This window comes from Pseudophryne corroboree, chromosome 7, assembly GCF_028390025.1.
Source record: "Pseudophryne corroboree isolate aPseCor3 chromosome 7, aPseCor3.hap2, whole genome shotgun sequence".
NCBI classification, from domain to species: domain Eukaryota; kingdom Metazoa; phylum Chordata; class Amphibia; order Anura; family Myobatrachidae; genus Pseudophryne; species Pseudophryne corroboree.
Window position 1 is genome coordinate 76,912,494 of NC_086450.1, and position 27,193 is coordinate 76,939,686.

Consider the following 27,193-nt stretch of genomic DNA (forward strand, 5'->3'; position numbering starts at 1 on the left):
TAAATGATTGCTGCTTTAAAAATACGGGCAGATTCGCTGGAAGTTCCGCAGACCAGCCAGCTTGCAGGCTATTACATAAGCCCCCATATCTCCTTGTGCTTTAATGAGGAGCTTACCTAATCCTGTCACTCATAAACCATGTTGTACTGTACTTAGCGTAAATGCAGGTAATTAGACAAATGGAGCTGTGACTCTCTATAGCTTACACTAGTGAACACCTCACAAGAAGATAATAAAATATATATATTATATTAACTATATCCACCTGAAGCTTCATGAGGTATAATTCTGAATCACAACTAATCATCGTATATATTGTAATTCTGTGGTATGAAAACCACGTGATGTTTTGTCTGCTAACAGCTCCCTGAAATAAGCCACTTTTCTTATAACTTTGAATACTTATGGCACCGTTAGATATTTTACACCGTGTTGTAGCAAATGTTTTTGTTGAGTCTGTGGAGCTCATTGGTCAATTATAAGGGTTTAGACCATAACCATTAGAATTTTTTTGTATCGCCACTATTGGCGCCGGTAAAAAAATTCTGTACTGCTCAGATATATTAAAGATCACACCCCCAGGACAGGAGCCTGTCACTGCAGTGTATAAAGTCAATCACATCATCACTTTACTTTGAGCTGCAGGACGTGCTTGGGAAATCTCACAATATAGCAGCCCCCATAGAAAACTATGGTGGCTGCTATTGCGATTGGAAACGGGAACTGCAGCAGATGTCCCCATTATCTGCTGCGGAAGCCCTGCAATACATCCAGGGGATACGTACATTTTGTAGGTATGCCTCCTGAAAAAAGTCTGTTTAGGGGGAATTTCCAGCAATTTTTTTTATAAATATGTGCAACCACCATATTTAGGCATCAAAAAAAGTATTCGGTAGAACACCTGCTAAAAATAATTTAGTGGCAATGAAATAGATAATGCAACTTTAGTCTTGAAACAGCACCTGTAACCTGACCACCGCAAAGACAGACATTACTGTATAGGGGAGACACTTATCAGATGTTCTGAAGAGGACAGGCGGAGGTGTTTCCCACGGTAACCAGTCAGATTCTACCTATTCTTCTAAAATGTACAGTATTAAATAAAAGCTAGAATCTGATTGGTTGATAAATCCCTCCTTTTATGTACTGAATCATGAAACTTCCTCTTATAACAGTGACGTTGCTGCTGCCTAGTAAATAGATGGGCATCATTACATCCGGCCCGTAGCCTAAGTTCGGTGGCCGTGCGGGATGCTGGCCAAACTCGGACATTTTTTTTTAAAGGGGCAATTGCTAACAAAGCATGGTTTTGCCTTGTAAGTGATGGCCCCTTTAAAAAAATGTTCGAGTTTAGCCGGCATCCCGCACAGCCACTGAACTCAGGTGTCATTACATACAACCCCACATGTTTCTTGGCCTGGCACACGTAATGGCTATCTTCCATGTGCAAGCAACAAGTAAATGTGTAGATCAAATGATAGCTGGCTGTGCTAACAGTGATTCACTATTGTTATATTGATCTTGTCCTTTAGTAAGCGCCAGGGGCCAGGAAAAGGAAGAGAGGAGGCAGATAAAAAAAAAAAAATACATTGAGCTATTCAGTCTAAAAATGGTAAATTGATTTGTGAGACCCTTTAGCGCCATTTGTATACACTGTAAATTATTTACAATAGTTTGTGTTGTATGGTAACAGCTAATGCTGGTGCAAGTAACGGCGCCCAGTACTGCGCCATGCAATACACCGCTTAGTGTTTTAAATCAAAATTGCTTTAGCCCAAGTGAACGACATCGTGTTTAGCATTGCTCTAGGCTTAGAGGTCCACAAACGTTGTCCTCAAGGCACCCCAACGGTCGAAACGTTATGTTTATCCATGCTTGGCCACAGGTGACTTAATTAGCACCTCAGTCAATTTGATTTAACCATCTGTGCTGAGCCATGGATATACCTAAAACCTGGATTGTTGGGGTGCCTTGAGGACCCCGTTTGAGAACCTCTGCTCTAGCCCCCTAACCCCCCCCCCCCCAACAGGGGCCACCTTCTTAGCACACCGGCGAATACATCATAACAAGCACATCCAAAACCTAAGTCTCACTCCAGTGACATCTGAATTGACCGACGTATATAATCAAATGCTACGTCGCCTTTGAAAGTACATTCCGTCATTAGTACAATCACGGGTTACATTCCTGAGATCCTTGGTTGAATCGACATAACTTATCGAGGCCACAGTGCATTACTTATTCCTCAACTACACATCCGGAGACTGTATTGGAAGTCCTTCACCTTTCACTCTAGATAAATAGCATCTGAAATAATCAGTCTCTTGTACAGCAAAATAAACTTAATTTCCTCTTCTTGTGTTTCTTTTTTATATATACTGTATACAAGTCTTGAATTCTATTTATTTTCTTCCTTTTCTTCTGTATGGTCTTGCGTGAGAAAACTCCAGCTTTCTTTTCTATTTGTCTCTGAATCCAAGGATTTGTATTTTCTTTTAAAGAAGCCCATCTAGAAAGTAGTGATACAAATTAGCAAAGCTGTAACTTACCAAAATACTTATTAAGTGTTACACACTAATGTGTCTTTGTACACTGTGGCTTCAGTTGCGCCAAAAGCCAATGTCGGTGTGACAGGTCCCGGGCGACTCGGCTGCGCCAATAGTCTTATTCATATAAATAAAAGTGGGAGCAACAAAACTATAGCTGTAGCCATGCTCCTCGTTGCTGCGATGCAGCATGCTGCAACACGGCGATGCAAAATTGAAAGACAAAGACGGTGAGCTACTCCTCTCAGAGCGGCTCAGTCGCGCCAGTCGTCTCGCACATTGTGGCATACAGATGCTAAGGGGTCTATTCAATTATTGTCGTAATTCCCGACTTGTCGAAAAATCGTCACTATTCGACCTACTCAAGTCCAGTGCCATTTTTCCCACAAGTTGGGAATTCCAACTTGTCAGAAAACACGTGGATCAGTGGATTAGACACGGATCCACGAATTTTGTCGGACTTGCGGGCGTTTCCAACAAGTTTTTAGCCTGTTTCCGACAATGCCGATCTGACTTTAAAAAAAGGTAAATGCCCGCAAATTGAATACTGAGGTGTCGGAGAGGATCCGACAATAATTGAATAGACCCCTAAGTGTATAAGGACACCTCTGTAAATCATAAGGCCGGTGACATGATAAAATAGGTAAATGAGAAGGGATTAGTCTCTTCAATTATCAAGCGGTAAATAAGACAGCACTTGTTAATCGCAGTGAAGCACATCTGTCATCGCACATCAAGTGACAACAGGACAAATTGCATTTTTAAAAAGATACCATACGAATACAATATGGTTTTTACTTTTACTGGTTTCTATAAATATTTGTCAAAACATTGATAATGCAATATGTGTATCTACTAGAACATTACCTTAAGTGGTCTTATTATCATGGATATCTGTAGCATTAAACCAACTACACATCAGAACAATGTGTAGCCGACCGTTCTAGGTCACCCGGCAGGTGCACAGGGAGAGCTGACTGTCACATATTCTGAGAACAATGGAGATGCATTGTGATTGGCTGGCAGACGTTTTGCCACTTAATCCGAAACAAAGCAACCAATCGCAACGCATCTACGGACCAAAAGCTCTAATTTGGTATATGATTTGCCCTGCTCAGGCAACAGACACATAGAAATAAGTTACTCGTAAAAATCATCCTTAGGCTATTAAAATATAGATATCATATACCGGTACTTTAATATTTGCTACAGCCAAAATGTTAAACGTGATCTTAAAACTGAGGCTTGATGAATATTCAGTAGCAAAATTTTAGTCCTTTTTAAAATAGATCAGATTAACAGTATATAAGTAATACTGTTTTTTTTTAAATCTGTAATTACTATCCCCAGATTCACAAAAGTCATCTTCACTGTGAGAACGTAAGCTATGAATATCTTAATTTTAGCATGAGATTTAAAGACACATTTTGAATTTATTTTTTTGTGAATTCAGAAGATTGTTTTTGTATTATTGCATTTTTTCGCCAACTGTTGTTTCAGCTTTATATTATAGGTATTACTAATATAATAGTAAAGGGAGAATTTAGGACACTATTTAAAAAGTCAAAACAGCAACCATATTATTACTATGAGAGCTAAAGAGGAAAAAAATGGGTCAAGTTTCCTTTTAAACTAAGATATTTGTTATCAAAATAAAGGTGTAACTGGCCAAGCAACAAAGAAGAGTATTGCATTCTGGGTATTAAAGCTTTGATAATCTACCATGGGGGTTAACAAAAAAAAGGATGGGTGGAGTCAGAGGTGCTGATTGGGATTGAAGGTACAGAGAGACAGGCCTTTCTGGGGGGGGGGCATTCACGAAAATTTAGGTCCTGGGTACAGTTCCAACAAACAAAAAAAGCAAGAGCAATTGGCATATATAGAATTTTAACTTTACACACGGCACCCTAGAGCAGTGGTTCTCAACCTCGGTCCTCAAGTACCCCCAACAGTTCATGTTTTCCAGGTCACCTAGCAGTTGAACAGGTGCATTTATTACTCACTGACACATTATAAAAGATCCACAGGTGGAGAAAATTATTCACTTGCAATCCTGTGAGGAGACCTGGAAAACATGAACTGTTGGGGGTACTTGAGGACCGAGGTTGAGAACCACTGTCCTAGAGTATCAGAAATTTTTCTCATGGAACCCCTAGGCCAAAAGTTTCTTATCCAGAAATTCAGAAAAAAATATTACATTAAGTAAATTGTGTTTACATGTCATCCTTAGGTTCAGTTGTGAGGTAAAGGATGGGATTCGCTTCTATTTGTCCACATATTTCATGACTGGAAGCCACAAGCACTGGTTTTGCCTATTACATTGACTGTAAATAATTTTAATTGCTCCTGGAACACAAACCCAGGGCACCCCTGCAAGTGTCTTGAAGCACCCCAGGGTGCTACGACACACAGTTTGAGAACCACTGGTATAACCTGTTTATGTAACACACACTGGATAAGAGCGGCTCAGTGGGGACTGTTACACAAAACTGACATAGTGGGGGGAATTCAAATGTTTGAAAAGTCAGTTGGGTGTCTGCTTTTTCCTATCTAATAGACAGGAAAAAAAACAGACACCCAACTGACTTTTCAAACATTTGAATTCCCCCCAGTAAGTTGATCTTTTAAAGACATATCTGTAATAGAGGAAACTATGTATTACCTTCCATAAGATGAATGTCAGTAGTGAAAATAATAGAAGTCCTACTATTAGGCTGATTCCAATTATTGTAAATATAATCTGACGTCTTGGCTTCTGATTGTGCACTGCTTCTAGCTTGACCTAAAACAAAAAAAGTGACATATGATCATCAGATACAGGAATCTGCATATTGAACATAACTTCTAGAGATAAGAAATAATTTCTAAACTGGTCCGTGAACTGTTCTTGTTTCTCAGTTGGCCACAAAACGTTGTACCTTTCTCTGCCAGCCTTTGGCCTTAAGTGTTCTAAATTTGAGCCTTCTGGTCTTAGGGTGTGTACACACGGTGAGATCCTTGCTATGCCCGATTTTCACTTGCGATTTCCCTTGAACTCCCCGGAGCCCAGCACCACCGATTTTGACTAACTTTTCTTGAGATACGGACTATGTGTGCTTACGATTTTGGCTTATGTGAGATTTTGGCTTATGTGAGATGTCATTGACATGTGAGATGAACTAGATAGTACACCGATCTAGCAAGGATTGACTTGCCTGCACAGTCTATCTTTTCTTGCGATGCCGACCTGGCAGGACCGCGCATCGGGATCGAAACGGGATCGCAAGGTGACTTTCACTTTGCGATCTGCACTAACTTTTTTTGCGATTTTGACTATATAGTCAAAATCGAAAGAAAATATCTCACCATGTGTACACACCCTAAGAGCTTGGGAAAAAAGAATAATAATATTTATACAACGCTTTTCTCACACTGGCACTCATAGATACAAAATCCTAACAGAAAAGAGAACTAAGCATTTAGGGTGTGTGTTTTTAAAGTGCTAAAGAGATATTAGTGAACTGCGTGAGTAACCAGGAAAGTCTTGATTCTATTTTGGAAGGATTCTAGAGTGGAAGCCTTTTGAAATGTGCAGGGAAGCACGTTCCATAGAGTCAGAGTCACAAAGCTAATGGCCCGAACCCCAGATGAATTCAGGCAGATTCTAGGTACTGCTAGTGGTCCTTCATCTACACATTGCAGTAATGAATCAGAACCAGCTTCAGTTACCTTGGATCATGGTAATATAGGGATTTGACAGTCAGTAAGTCAATCTTGAAATAGATTCGCCATCTTACAGGCAGCCAGTGTTGGGAGTAGAGAACGGGTGTTATGTGGCTAGAATAGGTTGGCTTGGCAACTGCATTTTGTTCCAGCTGTAAGCGGTGCAATTATTTTGCTGGGGTAACCAGGTAGAGGGCATTGCAGTAGTCTACAAATGCATGAGACTTACCTAAAATCTATATCTCCTATAATTTGTGGCATTTATAGGTGTCACTTATTAAAGGGATGAGTTTAGTTTTATGATTCTTTAACTTTACATGCTAACGCCTGTTTTTTGTTTGCTGACCTAAGTCAGTGGTAAGGGACTTCCAGAGGAATATGGCATTGTCCAGTGCAAGTTCTGAATCATTTTCAAACGAAACAGTTCTAAGAAACAAGAGACTTTGATGAAATACAATTCACCCTCTTCTAGGGAACATGCACATTTGGCATAAGTGCTAAATCACTTGCTGCTCCTATGAGGATCTGAGGTTATTGTGAATAACACGCTCAGCATTTTGTTGTTCTGTGCTTCTGTACAGATGATATATTTGCGATATTATGAGGTTTTGCATGCCAGCTCACTGTGCTGTTTAATCGCATGGTTTTGTTTAATGAAGGGTGGCGAAGTGTCAGCTTCATTATGCACTGGGTTAGCACATGAGGACATGTGGCTTTGTGTTACCGCTTTCTATATGGCAGAGACGGCTGTTATTGAAATCTCCCTGTACCAGATTAACACCCTCCACTTATTCCTGCCACAGGGCAGGCCATCGCGGGTTCTCCTAGCTTATCTGGAGGCCATCTTCTGCTGGACTCAGCTGTGGGAATACGTGCTCCCTCTTTCCAGTTTGTAAGCCAGCTCCAGGGAGAGGAGCCACAACGCTGCAGGACTTCCCTGATGTCTCCTGTTTATGTAAGCTTCAGTCAGTTCTAATGCTGCAGCCGTTACTCCTCAGAAGAGGACTGATGGATTGCATTGCACTGCTTTGGGGACAAAAAGGGGGTAAGTAAAGTGGACCGTCAGCTGTTGGATTAGGTGCTGACAGCAGGGATTCCGGAAGCTGTTTGGGTAATTTCGAATTTCGTTAAAAGGGGGACATTTAATTATCTGAGATGCAATGGTGCGTATGTTTGTCATGTAGACACCAGCATCGGCACAATGCATCATGCATACATTGTGCATTGTACCCCACAGGGCCATAGCTTACCCTGTGTGTGGGAAATGTGTGCACTACACACACCAGAGCATGGAACGTAAGACTGCTATACAGTATCAGCAGAAAACTAGATCTGCAGTAATGGCTAAGCAATGTCATGTGCTTGAATGAATCAGATATTGTTAAATCATTGACAGGCACGCCTTTTCCGACCAAAACGAACTACGTCACTGAAAGAAGTTCCAACACGAAAAAGTGTATGCTGGACTGGGTGTCCTGTACAGTGTTATCTTCCAGGTGACATTGCTTTGCTTGCACAGACCTTTAAAAAGATATTGCTCAGTGCACATTGCCATATTTCTGCAAAGGTCTGTCCTAGTCCTAATAAAGCAATCTGTAAATAAAGTGAGCCAGCAATGGGCTACAATGGATGTTTTATCCAGTTTTTGCCTGTTTATATTTCAGTGTAGAGCATTTTCACTATCATGGGATGTACTTTATTTTGGTGCTTGCAGTCACACCATAGATGGCGTCTCCCAGTCAGCAGAGAATGTAAAGGTCCAGAATTCAGGTAGTTGCCACACAATCTACAGTGGTGCTACTTCCGTCACTGTCACCGCCTAGTTTGGCCATATATACGGTGGACAAATTATATAAATGGATGACATTGTGCTTGGGTCAGTAATACAGGAGTCACTAGTAGTAGACATCTATAGAGCCATTTTACCAATATGCGGCAATGGTCTCATCTACAATACTGTAAGAGTTTTTTGCACCATGCAAATTACTTGCCAAACAAAATTGTCCTGGCTGTTTAATATGCCAAAATGACAACATATATGATTCCAAAATTACATTTAACATTACTTAATAACAAAATGGCAGGACAAATGTTCAATTTGTGCTTGAACTATCTTAAACTCCATGTCCTATGGATTATAAGCTTGTGAGCAGGGTCCTATTTCATCCATGTCTGTCTGTTATTACCCAGTCTTGTTTTGTTATCCATTATCCCATTGAATAGAACAACAGAATATACTGGCACTATATAAGTAACTGCTAATAAATATCAAAATGCTATTGTATCACCTCCACAGCCGGTTATATACAGTGCAATGGCTACTAATACGCATTGTACAAAGCAGCCCCACACTACAGTGACAAAATGTGGGAAGTGCTGGGCTTTAGCACAGGATGTAATATCTGCACTGCAGCCATTGTACTGTACTATGCGATTTAGTAGGTGCTTGGCATCCCGGCGGTCAGGAGACTGACGCCGGGATACAGAAGTTTGGAATATCTAACCTCCCCTTGGCGGTGCCTAAACCTAACCCTCCCTCCCCTGTAGCCTAAACCTAAATTTTCCCCATGGGTGCCTAACCCTAAAAAAAACCCTCCCCACAGCCTAACCCTAATCTCCCCAGGGGGCATCTAAACTAAACACACACACCCCCCCCCCCACACCCACACACACACACAGCCCCGGCCCTAAACCTAACCGTGGCGGGATGGTTGGGATTTTGCCAGTTGGAATGCTGATGTTAGTCTCTTGACCATTTCGGAATTCCGACGCTGGCATTGTGACTGGTATTGGTATTCCAGCGTCAGTATTCCCACAGCTGGGATCCCGACTGCCGGTAAATTAACTGCATCCCGTACTATGCAGCGTCTTGATTTTGTCTGCTATAGCCTAACTCAATAAATGGCGCTCTGTGGAAATGGTCTTCTCATGGTCCCATAGACTGGTGGGGGATGTCTCTTCCAGAAGGCCCCACCTAAAGCGTAATAGTAATATGCCTGGGCCAGATCGTAGTAGACGCCCTGATGTTGTGAAACAAAGGTACTCCCACTGTCGGCTGTCTGTGGGTGCATATATCAGAGCTCCTGTGAGATAGGTCAGTATACAAGGATTCCAGTACTGTCACTGGTATGCTGATCCGTCACGTATAGAAAAAAGATAAATATGTAATAATAAAATATACATTGAGAATGTTCCTTACATCTGGGGGTTCTTGCTGATGGACATTGATTACTCTATGGTTTTCTTCATAGCTCACTGATGCTCTTGGGTAAAATTGTAGTAGTGATGAGTCCTCCTGAACACAACCGAAAGCAGAACTGTTATTCATTGCTACATAGAGATTATATATAAGAGCGCAGTAAGTACATACATCATACAGCTGCTGGATCAGTGCTCCCCATCCAGGTGGAGAAATCAATGGCAGATACTTGTGAGATACTAGGTATAGCTGTAGTAATTTCATGTAGGAAGATGCATGAATCTAAAACAACTAATAAGGCAGAAACATGTATAAGGCATAAGGCGCTCACTTTTCTGGCCTTATGTAATAGCCTGAGAGTTGCAGGCAAGCGCATCTGTAATAATTTAAATGACAAAATTAGGTTGGTGCTGCCTTTTAATCCTTTCTGCTTTTGCCTTTTAAATTATTGGCACTTTAGACATACGGGCTAACTAGCAGGAATAGCGTCCGAGCCTGTATCTTCCCATTTGTCATAAGTCCCATAGTCTTCCGCTGTCTGCTTCTTGTTGCTGTTAACAGATGGCTATTAACATCTTCAATGAGGGTTGTGTATGGGATATTTGCAGTCAGGATGCCGGTGATCAGAATACAGACACCGGCATCCTGATCTGCTTGGAAACCCGACAGGGATGCAGGAGGCAGGTACAGGTAATTCTAACCCTCCGTCCCCGTGGTGTAACCCTATTACTCCTTCCCCGCGCCTAACCCTGACCTACCCATCCCACAGCTTAAACCTAACCCTAACCTCCCCATCCCACAGCCTAACCCTCCACCTGCAGCCTAACCCTAACCTCCCCATCCCACAGCCTAAACCTAACTCTCTGCCCGCAGCCTAACCCTAACCTCCCCATCCCACAGCCTTACCCTAACCCTCCACCCGCAGCTTAACCCTAACATCCACAGCCTAAACCTAAGCCTCCACCTGCAGCCTAACCATAACCTCCCCATCCCACAGCCTAACCCTAACCTCCCCATCCCACAGCCTAAACCTAACCCTCCACCCGCAGCCTAACCCTAACCTCTCTCGTTCCACAGCCTAAACCTAACCCTCCGTTCGTAGCCTAACCCAAACCTCCACAGCCTAAGCCTCTACCCGCAGCCTAATCCTAACCTCCACAACCTAAACCTAAGCCTCCACCTGCAGCCTAACCCTAACCTCCCCATCCCACAGTCTAACCCTCCACCCGCAGCCTAACCCTAACCTCCCCATCCCACAGCCTAACCCTAAACCCTCCACCCGCAGCCTAACCTCCCCATCCCACAGCCTAAACCTCCACCCACAGCTTAACCCTAACCTCCCTGTTCCACAGCCTAAACCTAACCCTCCGTCCGCAGCCTAACCCTAACCTCCCCATCCCACAGCCTAACCCTCCACCTGCAGCCTAACCCTAACCTCTCCATCCCACAGCCTAAACCTAACTCTCTGCCCGCGGCCTAACCCTAACCTCCCCATCCCACAGCCTTACCCTAACCCTCCACCCGCAGCTTAACCCTAACCTCCACAGCCTAAACCTAAGCCTCCACCTGCAGCCTAATCATAACCTCCCCATCCCACAGCCTAACCCTAACCTCCCCATCCCACAGCCTTACCCTAACCCTCCACCCGCAGCCTGGCCCTAACCTCCACAGCCTAAACCTAAGCCTCCACCTGCAGCCTAACCATAACCTCCCCATCCCACAGCCTAACCATAACCTCCCCATCCCACAGCCTAACCCTAACCTCCCCATCCCACAGCCTAACCCTAACCTCCCCATCCCACAGCCTAACCCTAACCTCCCCATCCCACAGCCTAACCCTAACCTCCCCATCCCACAGCCTAACCCTAAACCCTCCACCCGCACCCTAACCTCCCCATCCCACAGCCTAACCCTAACCTCCCCATCCCTCCACCCGCAGCCTAACCCTAACCTCCCCATCCCACAGCCTAAACCTAACCCTCTGCCCGCAGCCTAACCCTAACCTCCCCATCCCACAGCCTAAACCTAATACCCCTTTCACACCGCAGCTTGTACCCGGTATTTTGCCATTTTAACTGGCTTCCTAAACGGGTCAAGCTGCGATGTGAAAGGGTCCCCTTCAATTTACCGTTTTCAAAATACAGGTATTTTGAAACGGTAAAAAAGAAGGGTCCTACCCGTTTCAGTCCCATTTCACTGTCCAGTGTGAAAGGGTCTGAAACGGTATTTGCAAGCCCCAGCAGGTCATAGGCTGTCTCCATGTGTGATGTCAGCAGCCACAACCAGGAAACAGCTTGGAAAACACAGGAGACACATGTGAGAGTGGCTTTATAAACTTTTAGACTGCAAAGCCATTATAAAATGTCTAATTGGAGTGATGAAGAGGTGAGGGAGCTGCTTTAGGATCAGAGGGGATGAGGAAATCTGCTGCCAAATTACTGGGACAGTCAAGGATACCCTCATATATAAAAACATAGCAAAAATGCTTCAATTGGGTTCCATCGTACGACTATCCAAATTATTAATAATGAATTAATTAATAATTATTAATAATGTGTGGGCTAGAAAAGTCCATTTATAATGACAACCACTGTTTTCTATGGGTGAAACGGGTTCAGTGTGAAAGGTACCAAAACGGTAATGAAATGGTAATTTACTGGTTACAACATGAGATGTGAAAGGGGTTTAACTGCTCAGACCCGTTTTAAGAACCGTTTCAAATACCATTTCAAAAGCAGGTTTTGCGATGTGAAAGCAGCATAACTCTCCACCCGCAGCCTAAACTTAGCTCTCCCCGGTGTACTTAGGTTCGGGGTTCCAGCAGTCGGGATTCTGGTACCGGCATTTTGAATGCCGGGATCCCAAATGCATCCCCTCAAGGCACCCTAACAGTCTAGGTTGTGATGATATCCATGGCTGAGCACAGATGCTTCAATCAAATTGACTAAGGTACTAATTAAGTCACCTGTGCCAAGGCATGGTTATCCTTAAAACCTGGACTGTTAGGGTTCCTTAAGGATCAAGTTTGGGAACCTCTGTACTATTATAAAACAGTGACACCTTGAGGTTATAAAAAGGTAATGCACTACAAAAAAGCTCTGAGCATTTTGAATTATGATTTATTTGTATACAGTGTATAAAGTGATTGGATTTCAAACAAGGGACAGTTGGGCGGGACACAGAACACTGCGTCCAGATTCTGGCTGCTGTAGCACTTTAGAGCAAATAAAAGGGCAAAAGTGGGTCTTATACACAGACAAACTTTACGTAAATGTATTATATCTTACAAATGTACTTACCAATTCCAGAAGTGCATGGTTTGTTTCAAGCTTCACTTCCACAGTAACCTGATTTTCACTTTCCAAGTTTCCAAACGTGCACTGAATCCGTAAACAGGTTTTGTCATCCTTAAAACAATACTGGAACATAGATGTACAATATTAAAGCCTATGATCTACTAGAACCGTAACTAGGGTGGTGCGACATGTAGCACCACTGAGGGCACCACAAGACAGGTGCTGTTCTCCAGCACCTGTCAATTTTCTCTTACGTCCTAGAGGATGCTGGGGACTCCAAAAGGACCATGGGGTATAGACGGGATCCGCAGGAGCTTGGGCACACTGAAAAGACTTAAGACTGGGTGTAAACTCCCTCCATGCCCCTCCCCCAGACCTCAGTTAGACTTTGTCCCCAGGACTGACTGGACACTCACAGGGGAGCTCTCCTGAGTTTCTCTGGAAAATACTTTTTGTTAGGTTTTTTATTTTCAAGGAGACCTGCTGGCTACAGGCTCCCTGCATTGTGGGAGTGAGGGGGGAGGAGCAGACCTACTTCTTCTTAGTTTAAGGGCTCTTCTTCTCGACTACTGGACACCGTTAGCTCCAGAGGGTTCGATCACTTGGTGCGCCTAGCTGCTAGTTCCCGGAGCCACGCCGTCACCCCCTCACAGAAGCCAGAAGAAAGAAGTCGGGCGAGTATGAGAAGATCAGAAGACTTCAGGACGGCAGAAGACTTCGGTGACCAGGTACAGCGCAGCGGAGACGCACACAGCGCGGATGGCACTCGCAGGGTGCTGGGGGGGGGGGCGCCCTGGGCAGCAGGTCACTGGGGTCCGGGTAGCCGGCAGAAGCACTGTCGGTGCCTCAGCACCGTTCATCGGCCCCCGCCGGCATTTTCAAATCAGGCTCGCTGTAGCCCACCGGGAAGGGGCGGAGCTTAGCGTGCGGCTCACGGTGCCGTCTTCCTCTCCTCCACGCGGCGGCTAGGAGACGCTGGGCCGGACCTCCATCGCTCCCCGCAAGTAACGGGGAGATTTCTCAGGGGGGGTGCGCAGTGTGGTGCATTCGTTTATTCTAGCAGCGCTGGTATTATATATCCCCTATAGGGATATATAGGCGCTGGGGTGTGAGCTGGCATACTCCCTCTGGGCTTCACTATAGGCCTGTCCCCCTAGCTGAGGCATTTTGTGTGTCGGAGGCTGAATGTGATTCACCGGAGGAGGTTGTAGGGGGTGAAGTTGTGGGTCTGGATTTGGGTCTGTCGGCGCAGCCGACACCTGATTTACTCACGTTATTAACTACAATCAATACGAATGTAGCTTCGTTATCTAAGAGATTAGATAAGTCTGAGTCACAGATGCAGGTGTGGAAAAAGTCCATAGAGGAGGCTTTATCTCAGGTACAGACCCCATCGGGCTCGCAGAAGCGGGCGTTTACTCAGTTGGCAGATACTGATTCGGGCTCTGACTCTGAGGTCGATTTTTCTGAGGCGGCTTTGCATCCGCGTTTAGTAAAGAGTATTCAGTACATGATTGTGGCTATAAAGGATGTTTTACACATTTCTGATGAACCTGCGGTGCAGGAAACAAGGATTTGTTTGTTCAAAGGGAGAAAACCTGAAGTGAAGTTTCCCCCCTCTCATGAAATGAATACTCTTTGTGAAAAGGTTTGGGAGTCACCAGATAAGAGGTGGCAGATTCCCAAGAGGATTTACATGGCGTATTCTTTCCCCTCTGATGATAGGGAAAAATGGGAGTCGTCTCCAAATGTTGACAAAGCTCTATCTCGTTTGTCTAAGAAGGTGGCCCTTCCGTCTCTGGACACGGCGGCTCTCAAGGATCCGGCGGATCGCAAGCTGGAGACGTCTCTGAAGTCCATTTTCGCTAATACAGGCGCATTGCTCAGACCTGCAGAGGCGTCGGTGTGGGTGAGTAGTGCTATTGCTAAATGGGCCGAGAATTTAGCCACTGACATGGAAAAAGATAATGTTCTTCTGACTCTTGGTTATATCAAGGACGCTGCAGATTACCTGAAGGATGCGGCGAGGGATGTTTGTCTTTTGGGATCAAGAGCCAATGCCATGTCAATATCGGCTAGGAGGGCGTTGTGGATCCATCAATGGAATGCTGATGCCGTCTCCAAGAGAGCGATGGAAGCTTTACCCTTCAAAGGTAATGTCTTTTTTGTGGACGGCTTGGCGGACCTGGTCTCTACCGCGACGGCGGGTAAGTCCTCTTTTCTTCCCTATGTACCCACACAGCACAAAAAGGCACCGCTTCAGCAGATGCAGTCCTTTCATCCTAATAAATACAGGCGTGGAAAGGGTTTGTCCTTCCCCGCTTCAAAGGGTAAAGGAAGCGGTAGGAAGTCGCCTGCCGTGTCAGGCGCCCAGGACCAAAAGTCCTCCCCTGCCTCTACCAAGTCCACCGCATGACGTTGGGGCTTCCCTGGGGGAGTCCGGACCGGTGGGGGGGCGTCTCCGAGTCTTCAGTCAGGTCTGGGTTCGTTCAAGCCTCGATCCTTGGGTCCTAGAGATTGTATCTCAGGGATACAAGCTGGAGTTTCGGGAGGTGCCCCCTCACCGGTTTTTCGTTTCGCCCTTACCAGCGTCTCTTCCGGACAGGGAGCTGGTGTTGGCAGCAATACAAAAATTGTGTTCCAGTTCCTCCGTCACAACGGGGGGAGGGGTTCTACTCGAGCCTATTTGTGGTGCCGAAACCGGACGGTTCGGTCAGACCGATTCTGAATCTAAAATCCCTCAATCCATACTTAAAAGTTTTCAAGTTCAAGATGGAATCTCTTCGAATCTCTTCGAGCTGTGATTTCCAGCCTAGAAGGGGAGGATTGTATGGCGTCAGTCGACATAAAGGATGCCTACTTACACGTCCCGATATTTCCTCCGCATCAGGCCTTCCTCAGGTTTGCGATACAGGACTCTCATTACCAATTTCAAACATTGCTGTTTGGCCTTTCCACGGCCCCGAGAGTGTTCACCAAGGTCATGGCGGAAATGATGGTTCTCCTTCGCAAGCAGGGGGTTTCAATTATCCCGTACTTGGACGATCTCCTGATAAAGGTGAGGTCCAAGGAAAGGTTGCTAAGGAGTGTGGACTTGGTGCTGTCGGTGCTTCGACAGCACGGTTGGCTGCTAAATTTACCAAAATCTCAGTTGATTCCGACCACCCGGCTGTCCTTTCTGGGCATGGTTCTCGACACGGAATTACAGAGCGTTTTTCTTCCACAAGAAAAGGCACTAGAACCGCAGTTGTTGGTCAGAGAACTTCTGAAGCCGAAGGCTGTGTCCATCCATCAATGTACACGCGTTCTGGGGAAGATGGTGGCGATGCACAAAGCCATTCCGTTCAGCAGGTTTCATGCCCGGGTGTTTCAGTGGGACTTGCTGAGCAAATGGTCCGGGTCTCACCTGCACATGCACCGGAAGATAAGTCTATCTCCCAGAGCCAGGATTTCCCTCCTGTGGTGGTTACAAGAGTCTCACCTTCTAGAGGAACGCCGGTTCGGTATCCTGGATTGGGTACTTCTGATGACAGATGCGAGTCTCCGGGGCTGGGGTGCAGTCACCCAAGGCAGGAACTTCCAGGGGAAATGGTCGTTCCAGGAAGCAGGTCTCCACATAAATGTTCTCGAGTTAAAAGCCATTTACAAAAGCCTGCTACAGGCAAGAAGCCTTCTACAGGGTCGATCTGTCCTGGTACAGTCAGACAACGTCACAGCGGTGGCACATAACCGTCAAGGCGGCACAAGGAGCAGAGCGGCAATGGCGGAGGCCACAAGAATCCTTCGCTGGGCGGAACAACACCTGTCAGCAGTCTTCCTTCCGGGAGTAGACAACTGGGAAGCAGACTTCCTCAGCAGACACGATCTCCATCCGGGAGAGTGGGCTCTTCATCAAGAGGTGTTTGCAGACGTGACAAAGCGTTGGGGACTCCCTCTGATAGACATGATGGCGTCTCGTCTCAACAAGAAGCTTCCGAGGTATTGTTCCAGGTCAAGGGACCCCCAAGCTAGTGCGGTGGATGCCCTGGTGTCTCCGTGGGTGTTCAAGTCGGTGTATGTGTTCCCTCCACTTCCTCTCATTCCAAAGGTACTGGGGATCATTCGGCGAGCAAGGGTTCAGGCGATTCTTGTAGTTCCAGATTGGCCAAGAAGGGCCTGGTATCCGGACCTTCAGGAATTACTAGTGGAAGATCCTAGGCCGCTTCCTCTAAGAGAAGAGCTGTTGTTGCAGGGTCCATGCGTGTTTCCAGACTTACCGCGGCTGCGTTTGACGGCATGGAAGTTGAGCACCAGATCTTAGCTCGTAAAGGTATTCCAGGAGAGGTCAGACCTACTCTCCTCAGGGCTAGGAAGGAGGTTACGGCAAAGCATTATCACCGTATTTGGAAGAAGTAAGTTTCCTAGTGTGAATTTAAGAAGGCTCCTGCGGAAGAATTTAATTTGGGGCGGTTTCACCACTTTTTGCCGGCTGGTGTGGATGCAGGCCTGAGGTTGGGCTCCATCAAGTTGCAGATTTCGGCATTGTCTATTTTCTTTCAAAGAGAACTGGCGGCCCTCCCAGAGGTTCAGGCGTTCGTGTAGGGAGTTTTGCATATCAATCCTCCGTTTGTGCCTCCTGTGGCCCCATGGGATCTGGACGTGGTCTTACAGTTTCTCATGTCTTCCTGGTTTGAGCCTTTGCATAAGGTTGAGTTGAAGTTTCTCACCTGGAAGGTAGTCATGTTGTTGGCACTGGCTTCTGGCCTTATCTCATAAAAGCCCGTACTTGGTCTTTACATTCGGATAGGGCAGAATTGATGACTCGTCAACAATTTTTACCAAAGGTGGTCTCCTCGTTTCACATTAATCAACCTATTGTGGTACCGGTGGCCAGGGAAGCTGGGACAGTTCCCAGGTCTCTGGATGTAGTGAGGGCGTTGAAGATCGCCCGTACGGCAGTTGCCAGGAAAACTGAGGCACTGTTTGTCCTGTACGCTTCCAACAAGAATGGTCATCCTGCTTCAAAACAGACTATTGCACGCTGGATTTGTAATACAATTCAGCACGCTCATTCTTCGGCTGGATTACTGGTGCCTAAGTCGGTGAAAGCCCATTCTAACAGGAAGGTGGGCACGTCTTGGGCGGCTGCTCGGGGCGTCTCGGCTCTACAGCTCTGCCGAGCGGCTACTTGGTCGGGTTCAAACACGTTTGCCAAGTTCTATAAGTTTGATACCCTGGCTGATGAGGACCTTGCATTTGCTCAGTCGGTGCTGCAGAGTCGCCCGCACTCTCCCGCCCGGTCTGGAGCTTTGGTATAAACCCCATGGTCCTTTTGGAGTCCCCAGCATCCTCTAGGACGTAAGAGAAAATAGGATTTTGGTACTTATCGGTAAATCCTTTTCTCCTAGTCCGTAGAGGATGCTGGGCGCCCATCCCATTGTGGACTGTTTCTTGTAGTGTTCTTTTGTCGGTTCACTTAGTTTATACACGGGTTGTGTATTTCTGGTTTCAGCTTGTTGCTGTTGTTCTTTCATACTGTTCTCTGGTTTACTGCTACTCCGGTTGTATGGTATGGTTGTGGTGTGGGCTGGTATGTTTGTAGCCCTTAGTTTACACAAAAATCCTTTCCTCAAAATGTCCGTCTCTCCTGGGCACAGTTCCTATAACGGAGGTCTGGGGGAGGGGCATGGAGGGAGGAGCCAGTTCACACCCAGTCTTAAGTCTTTTCAGTGTGCCCAAGCTCCTGCGGATCCCGTCTATACCCCATGGTCCTTTTGGAGTCCCCAGCATCCTCTACGGACTAGGAGAAAAGGATTTACCGGTAAGTACCAAAATCCTATTTTCTGTTTTAATCAATCCCACTTGCAGCTTCCTCCTCTTTAATCCCCGCATCACCTTGCAGCCCCCATCTCCCCCTCATGTCAAATGCATCTTCAGTCACACACTCCTTTATTTAAGGCACACATTTCAAATTACACTCATATTCCCCACACAGGAGCAAACAGTGTCATGAGTAAGGTGTCTGACTGCAATATGGAACGTCATGGGTTCTAGTCCTGGGTATGACAGTATTTGAAATGTGTACTTTAAATAAAGGAGAAAGTGACTGGAGGTCCTGGATATGACTTCAGGGCATGATTTAAAATAAAGGATAATGTAACTAAATGACAAAGAGCTCTCAAATTAACTGCAGAAATGATGTTATAAGAGTATTGGTGTCCAAATTCATTTTCTTAGGAGTGTTCTGTAAATGGTTGTATATCTGTCAGGTGGGAATGGGCATCATAGAAAGACCTTTCACTGGGCACCAGGGCTCACCTTATGTCCCTGTTTCAAAAATATTGGGGGGGTGGCGCCAATGCTTTTTCTGGCCCAGGGCACCAAAATGTCTATTTACAGCCCTGCTATTTGTGAATTTGTATGGTGCTTTACTGATCATAAATAATTTATTTAATGATAGACCAAGAATTACAAAATATTAACATAGAATGATATATGTGAATGGCTAATACGGTAGCTCAGAGGACTCAGAAATGGTTGACAGCAGTTTAACAGAAGTAGGCCAGTCGCACAATAATAAAGAAATTAATCTACAGGACCAGACATTATATAAATCGCTGTATATGCTATATCTCAGACTAACAAGTCTTAATCACTATAGTTTTTCCACTTAGATATTTATATCACCATTATCATTATTATTGATAACCAAGATAGATTTAAGGTGATATTTTAGTGGGCTAAAAGAGTTCTGCACTTAACATATATTGGGTAATTCAATCTGCAGCAGTAATTTACCGCGGCTAACTAATCCTTCGGGGACTATCCAATTACGAAAGTTGGCACTGATTGGGGATTTTGTTTTCCACCTGCCTGAGGCAGGCGAAAAACAATCCCTGAAATCAGACAGCTTTTTGTGGCCGTGATCACGAAAACACATAGGTCCGTGAACTTATCAAAGATCCTATATCTTTTTGCTCAAAAGTTAAAAATTGCCAGGTCAAAAAATGAGGGGTAATTGAATTGCACAATAAAAAAAAAATCCCAAAAAATATCTCGAGCCCCCCCATTTTTCGCCCCAGATATTTTTCGGGGATAATGCAATTCCTGGGTCCAGTGACCCGGGAAATCGTGTTAACGTTGCAGTGTAAACTGGTGACCAGGGTCCCATTAAAAACCTATGGAGAGTCAGCTCACTGGCACTTGGTGATGAGGTCGCAAATGGAAGAACCACACTAATGTGTGTCTAGCCTGGTTTATGGTGGAAAAAGAGTATTCGACAATCAGAGAGACCAGTTCTGCTGTAACCGGTCAGCAGTCCAAGACACACTGCATAATTACTGCTCTGCTGATACAAGACTGCTCAGACGAGGAGGACTGAAAACAACGGCTGTGTCCCAGTGATTCTAGACTGGCCAGGAACAGATTCATGTTGTCACCAAGTGACCGCCTACTTACAGCCACATATGTTCTAACAAAACAAGTCCTGGTTATCAGAACACTGTAACCTATAAACACCCTGACAACAGTAAACACGGAGACACTATAAAAAAATGGTAACAAATGATAGTTATTGTAAACTATAGTCAAACATAGCTACTAAGGGGGTTATTCAGAGTTGTTAGCAATTGGGCAATACCATGTTGCACTGCAGGTGGGGCATGTGTAACATGTGCAGAGAGATTAGGTTTGGGTGGGATGTGTTCAAACTAAAATCTAAATTTCAGTGTAGAAATAGAGCAGCCAGTATTTACCCTGCATAGAAACAATATAACCCACCCAAATCTAACTCTCTCTCTGCACATGTTACATCTACCCCACCCGCAGTGCAACATGGTTTTGCCCAGTTGCTAACTTTTTTGTTTACTAACAACAATAACCATTGACTCCATTAACAGAACATTGCTAGTTTTTGTATAATTAGGAGCTTTATGTAGTATTTATTATAATACAATTGTTCATGCTAAATTAGTTTGTTATAGAAATGTAAAAGCATATTATATACCACACTACTTCAGCAGAAGCACATATGACCGCTTTAGTAAAAGAAATATATATATATTACTGTATCTAATAACTATTATCTAATGATATCCGGAGCCAAAGTCACAGGCGAATTGTGTGGGAAAAGGTTAACAAGATTTAAGCAACTTCTGTACATTCAAATTAAAAGATGTTATTTGTACATAACCGTGCCTATTAGCTAAAGGTCAATGCAAATACAGTACCATGGAGAAAGGGCAGCTACACAGTGGTGAGATCCTTGTGGTAGTCTCAGAGGCATGGCAGAATCTGGCAACATTTATCATATGGGTTTTCATATAATGCATGCACCATTTGCTAAATAAAATATGATGCATTAGCCAGGTGGTGTTGATATTTGCACTATCTAATAAAGCTTTGTATGTGTGTTGTCCATACACTTAACACAGCAGAATATGTAGCACTCACTAACCCCCATTTATTGGTTATCAGTAACCTATTGGTGGTACAGATGTGTCCTCTTAGATCCTTGCTGCAGTCACGCTAAACAGCCCTCGAAGTCGTGCCATGCCATGGCAGGATGCGGTAGCGCAAAACATCTTTTTTTTTGCGTTTTTTTCCCTCGAATATGTGTCTTAGACGCACAGTAATAGGACACACAAGCAGCTTCTGCTGATTAAAATGATATGCGGCATGCCTATATTATATGTGTAATTGCAGCTCTATCTGCATTGGAAATGCCACGTTACAGTGTTTGCCATGAAAACACTGTAGCATAGCATTTTGTATGCAAATACAGTCACAGACAGAATATAGGCATGATGCATATCAGTTTAATCAGAAGAAGCTGCTTGTGCGTCCTATTACATTACTGTGCGTCTAAGACGCATTTTCGCTGAAAAAAACGCACGGCGCACACGCGTTATGTGTAACGCGACTTGTAACCCGCGGAGAAAGATGTATGAGGACACATCTGTATGCATGAGAGGAAGAGACGGTATAACATGATAGCAGCCAAGCACTTTATACTTCTCCGTGGGCAGATTGGATTTATGTCCCATTGCTATCGCCTTGCACCTGCTTTACCAGATCGCAGCAGATTCGGAGTCGGACACCGATGGAAATGGAGACAAGATATAGGCACACTGACAGAGACTGCAAGTGCAATACCTATATTTCCATCCATTGCCGCGGGGCCTCTAAAAGGCAAAGGGTCTATAGGCCGGTGCCTAATATGCATATTTGGTAATCAGACACTGGTGTCAGTGTTACTTTTATCATATGTTAAATGAGACCCTTATTTATGTCCCTTATGTTACATATGTTATAGTATAGCGTCTTCAACCTGCGGCCCCCCAGCTGCTGTGGAACTACACATCCCAGCATGTCCTGCCTCCGTTTTAGCATACATCAATAGCAAAACTGTGGCAGCGCATGCTGGGATGTGTAGTTTCACAGCAGCTGGAGGGCCACAGGTTGAAGACCCATGTGTTATACTGTCTGTCCCTTGTTCCCCAGTCTTGGACACCCATTGTGCTGCCAGTTGGGAATGGGCGACTGACTGGTAGAATGGAAGTCTTCATATTTAATAAAACAGTAAGATAACATGATTACAGAATCTAACACTTACCAAATGCCGTCTCCCCGACCTGGAAAAGAAGGTCACTAGCTCGCCAAATATTGTTTTACTGCTTTGCGGATTGTCACAGACATTTGTATCAGATTTAAAGGTGCACTGTCCTGCAGTAGTCTGAAAGGAAGCACAAGACATGGATTCATATAACGAACATTTGTATACGCTATTACTGTATAGATGAAGCAATCAGTTGCAAATCATTTCATTGAAAAGTACAGTCAATTAAAGAAGCAGCCACATGAAAATATTAGGTGTGTTTTATAACAGAAGTTACTGGGGGTCTCTAGGCCGCAGCAGGTTTCACCAACCCCGGAGCAGCCACTGACACTAACCCATATCTTAATTCTAATGAGCCCTACACACTGGCAGATAACACAGAACGATATGAACGTTCTCATTCATTAATGAACGAGAACTTGTTCATATCGGTCAGTGTGTAGGTACCAACGATGAATGATGCACGGCCCGCGCTCGTTCATCGTTGGTGCCCCGTCGCTTATGCATGCAGGCCAATATGGACAATCTCATCCATATTAGCATGCAGTGCTATGGAGCCGGGTGACGCGGGAGGGAAGAAACTTCACTCCCCCCGTCACTGCCCCCCCGCCGCCTGGTCTCTCGTTGGCCGTATCCGCCGTCGGGCAGATAGGCGGCGGATCGCCGAATCTGTAGGGGGCTTAACCATGATTCAAATCTTATCACTCTTTTACAGATTTTTATTCATAACACATATTTGTTGGGGATCCTTTATGCGCAGACTTTATTTTTTTATTTATTTTTATTGCGTTACCATTAATTCAATATATACTTTTGGTGAATTCATTTGTGAGCAGCATTGGAACACGGAATGTGGAAAATATACCGCCTGTCGTGATCCCAATACCAACGCCGGAATCCTGACAGCAATGGAAATGCTGGCAGTCGGAATCCCGACTGCAATCCAAGTTTTCCACACCACCACCCAAGTGGGAATATACCCTGTGGCGAGCGAAGCTTATCACTGGTCCCGAAGCGTGGTGAGCACACCGAACCTGCGAGGGGATTCGGCTATGGGATGCCGCTGTCGGTTTACTGACTGCCGGCATCCCAGCTGACGGTCTCCCGTATGCATTCCAGGTACTTGCATATCTTGGCAAGCAAACTTTAAGCAGAATGACTTAGTGTCAGAAAACATAAGTAACATTTTTGAATGTCAGTAAATATAAAAGTCCAGAAAAACCCAACCCCATCTTACAATAACACACACAGCAGTGCTACACAATGATTCCGAGATGGTGTCATGTTGTGCAACCCCTTATTTACAATCCCTGAGCAGTCTTTGTTTATTCCTTGAGTCCTGGACAAATTCTAATGAGTCAGTAAAAACTGCTGGATGTCAGTAATTCTTTATAATACGGACACTAAAAAATAATTTTCAAGGGTTGGCAAGCCATGCATGGAATAGTGCAGGAACTCTGTAAAAACAAGGCCTAAGTAGACATTTCTCCTGCCCATTAACAAAATGACATTGTACGGTACTTACGCTGACATCCAGAATATTAAACAGCTTAATGTCACTTGGCGCAAAGGTGTTGGGCAGCATAATCTCAAACATTGCCTTAGGAAGAAGACTTGGCCCAACGTTAATCACCTTAATTGAAATATAAAAGGATATCAGTTGACGGGATGAATGACATTTTTATAAATCTTAAGTAGGAAGTCTAGTGCAAAAAAAACAAACAAACATTGGAAATAAATGTTGGTGTTCTGATTAGTTTTATCTACATAGAAAACTGTATTTATTTCTATACCCCACAAAACTATTTGTCAAGTGTAATTTGAAAACAAATTTCCCTCAAAATGTTTAGTCAGTAAATTTATATGACGTGATATTTGCAGATATTAGCAACAATAGCGTACAGTGAAAGCTGACCAGTAAAATAATCATCTGTTACTATATAGACATTACATAGGTTTCTACTATTCAGTCTTTATTCATATAGAAATAGTATTTATAAATCGGACTTTTAATCCTTACATTGAATGTGTACTTTACTGTTTCTTTCACACACAAATTGTTCTCAACTTCAGACGGTCCATAGACAAATAATACCGGAGACACAGAACTAAAAATAAGAAAGCAAAGTTATTAATTGTAATTTATAAATTGTGCAAAATCACATTTCTCTATGGCTGATGTCATACAGAGCTACAACAAAACATTTCTGCAGTTACTTGTGACCTGGACATTACTGTCTATGCAGTATAGCAAACCGCTCATGTGGATTTGTAGTCCAGAATCCGGTTTGGTATAAATGGCTGCAATCGGGATGCCGACAGAATACCGACCGCAGCATCCCAATGGTGAGAATCCCGACAGGGGAAAGTTAAGTATACTTACCTGTCCCCAATACCCCCCTAACCCTCCCTACCCCAGGCTAAACCTCCTCCCCATCCCAACCCTCCCTGGTGGCGCCTAAACCTAACCCCACCTCCCAGCAGCCTAACCCCCCTCCCTGCAGCCTAACCCTCCCTTCACCCCAGGCAGCCTAACCCTAACCACCCCTCCCCGCAGTCTAAACCTAACCCTCCCTCCCTGGCAGCCTAACCCTCCCTGGGGTTGCCTAACCCTAATCCCCCTTCCTCCCGCAGCCTAAACCTAACCCCTCTGGCCCGCAGCCTAACACTTCCCCCCCCCCCCCCCCACACACACACACACGGCTTGCCTCTCCAGCAAAGCGGCATATGCTCATTCGGAATCCTGGCTGTCGGAATCCCGGCAGTGGGTTTGTGAATCTTGTCCGCCGGCATTCTGAGGAGCTTCAACTGGCGGGATCCCGACAACCAGGATCCTGACTGGATCCTCCCAGAAGCATAACGGGAAGCAATACAGCTATGGGAACTCTAGTGCCACACACCATAGGAAAATGATGGGGCTTAGCCATGCCCTCTCCAGTGGCCACACCCCCACAAGTACCCAGACCCACCCAATGTCTCAGCGGCTCTGCTCTTGTGTACCTGTGTGTTTTCACCATTTAGACAAATCAGTTAAACCCTAAGGCAGCACCAGACAAAGATGTAGATCATTTTAGAACTGGTTTTACAGTTGCAAGAAAAAGTATGTGAACCCTTTGGAATTTCCTGGATTTGTGCATAAATTGGTCATAAAATGTGTTCTGAACTTCATGTAAGTCACAACAATAGACAAACACAGTCTGCTGAAACTAATACCACACAAACAATTATATGTTCTCATGTTTTTATTGAACACACCATGTAAACATTCACAGTGCAGGGCGGACAAAGTATGTGAACCCCTAGGCTAATTACTTCTCCAAGAGCTAATTTGAGTCAGGAGTCAGCCAACCTGGAGTCCAATCAATGAGATGAGATTGGAGGTGTTGGGTAAAGCTGCCCTGCCCTTTACACACACCAGTTTTGAGTTTGCAGTACTCAAGAAGCAATGCCTGATTTGAACCATGCCTCGCAGAAAAGAGCTCTCAGAAGACCTACGATTAAGAATTGTTGACTTGCATAAAGCTGGAAAGGGTTACAAAAGTATCTCTAAAAGCCTTGATGTTCATCAGACCACGGTAAGACAAATTGTCTATAAATGGAGAAAGTTCAGTACTGTTACTACTCTCCCTAGGAGTGGGTGTCCTGTAAACATGACTGCAAGAGCACAGCACAAAATGCTCAATGAAGTGAAGAAGAATCCTAGAGTGTCAGCTAAAGACTTACAGAAATCTCTGGCACATGCTAACATCTCTGTTGACGAATCTACCATATGTAAAACACTGAACAAGAATGGAGTTCATGGGAGGATACCACGGAGGAAGCCACTGCTGTCCAAATAAAACATTGCTGCACGTTTGAAGTTTGCAAAAGAGCACCTGAATGTTCCACAGCACTACTGGCAAAATATTCTGTGGACAGATGAAACAAAAGTTGAGTTGTTTTGAAGGAACACACAACACTATGTGTGGAGAAAAAAAGGCACAGCACACCAACATCAAAACCTCATCCCAACTGTGAAGTATGGTGGAGGGGGCATCATGGTTTGGGGCTGCTTTGCTGCTTCAGGGCCTGGACAGATTGCTATCATCGACAGAAAAATGAATTCCCAAGTTTATCAAGACATTTTGCAGGAGAACTTAAGGCCACCCGTCCAACGATTTAAGCTCAACAAAAAAAAAGGGGAAGTACTGGTACTGGCTGTTCATTCAAATAAAGGAACAATTTCACCAATAACACAGTAAAATAAGTATATGGTTTATTTCACATTAATAAAATTAGGTTTTCTAGTCCTCTATTGGTAAAAAGAAGAACACTATAAAAATTCAATATCGTGAATGCAAGTACCACTATTTTTCCCTTTGGTAATTGGTAACACACAGTTTCTGTCTAAGACTCAATTCTACATATGCTATTGCTCACAAGTTCATTTGAAGATCAATGTTACCAGATCCTTCTGCAGGACCACAATTGCTGAACCCTTTGTCCACACGGGTAATCTTCAGCTTGCCGACTGTCGGGATCCCGGCGCACAGTATCCCGGCGCCGGAATCCCGACAGCCGGCATACCGACAGTTTTTTCCACGACCCCCCTGGAGGAAGAATAAATACGCGCCACCGAGCCCGCAAGGGGCTCATTTGTGCTCACCACGCTGTTGGTATGCCGGCCGGGAGCCCGGCCGCCGGCATACCATACCACACCCGTCCACACCACTGGCCCTTTTCTTGGACTCTTTTGCATCCACCGGATTAATTCCAACACAAGTATCTGTGGATCTGGACCTGCCCCCGATTGCAACTTGGATCTCTGGCATTTGAGAGAGCTAGAGGACTATTCCTGAAGGATCTGGTAACATTG

The 27,193-nt window shown here is 44.8% G+C and overlaps 1 protein-coding gene across 2 annotated transcripts in view; it reads right to left on the reverse strand.

Annotated features, from left to right (window-relative positions):
* Positions 1-2,026: 2,026 nt before the first annotated feature.
* Positions 2,027-27,193, reverse strand: part of ITGA4 (integrin subunit alpha 4) — a 224,226-nt gene continuing 199,059 nt past the window's right edge. For both annotated transcript variants that reach the window (XM_063933332.1, XM_063933333.1), the window contains 7 exons: positions 24,359-24,446; positions 23,864-23,971; positions 22,336-22,455; positions 12,747-12,866; positions 9,448-9,543; positions 5,209-5,328; positions 2,027-2,509 (listed from right to left, as the gene is read on the reverse strand). In XM_063933332.1, coding sequence (XP_063789402.1) covers positions 2,399-2,509; positions 5,209-5,328; positions 9,448-9,543; positions 12,747-12,866; positions 22,336-22,455; positions 23,864-23,971; positions 24,359-24,446 — 763 coding nt within the window. In that variant the 3' untranslated portion in view covers positions 2,027-2,398. The remainder of the gene's footprint in view (positions 2,510-5,208; positions 5,329-9,447; positions 9,544-12,746; positions 12,867-22,335; positions 22,456-23,863; positions 23,972-24,358; positions 24,447-27,193) is intronic.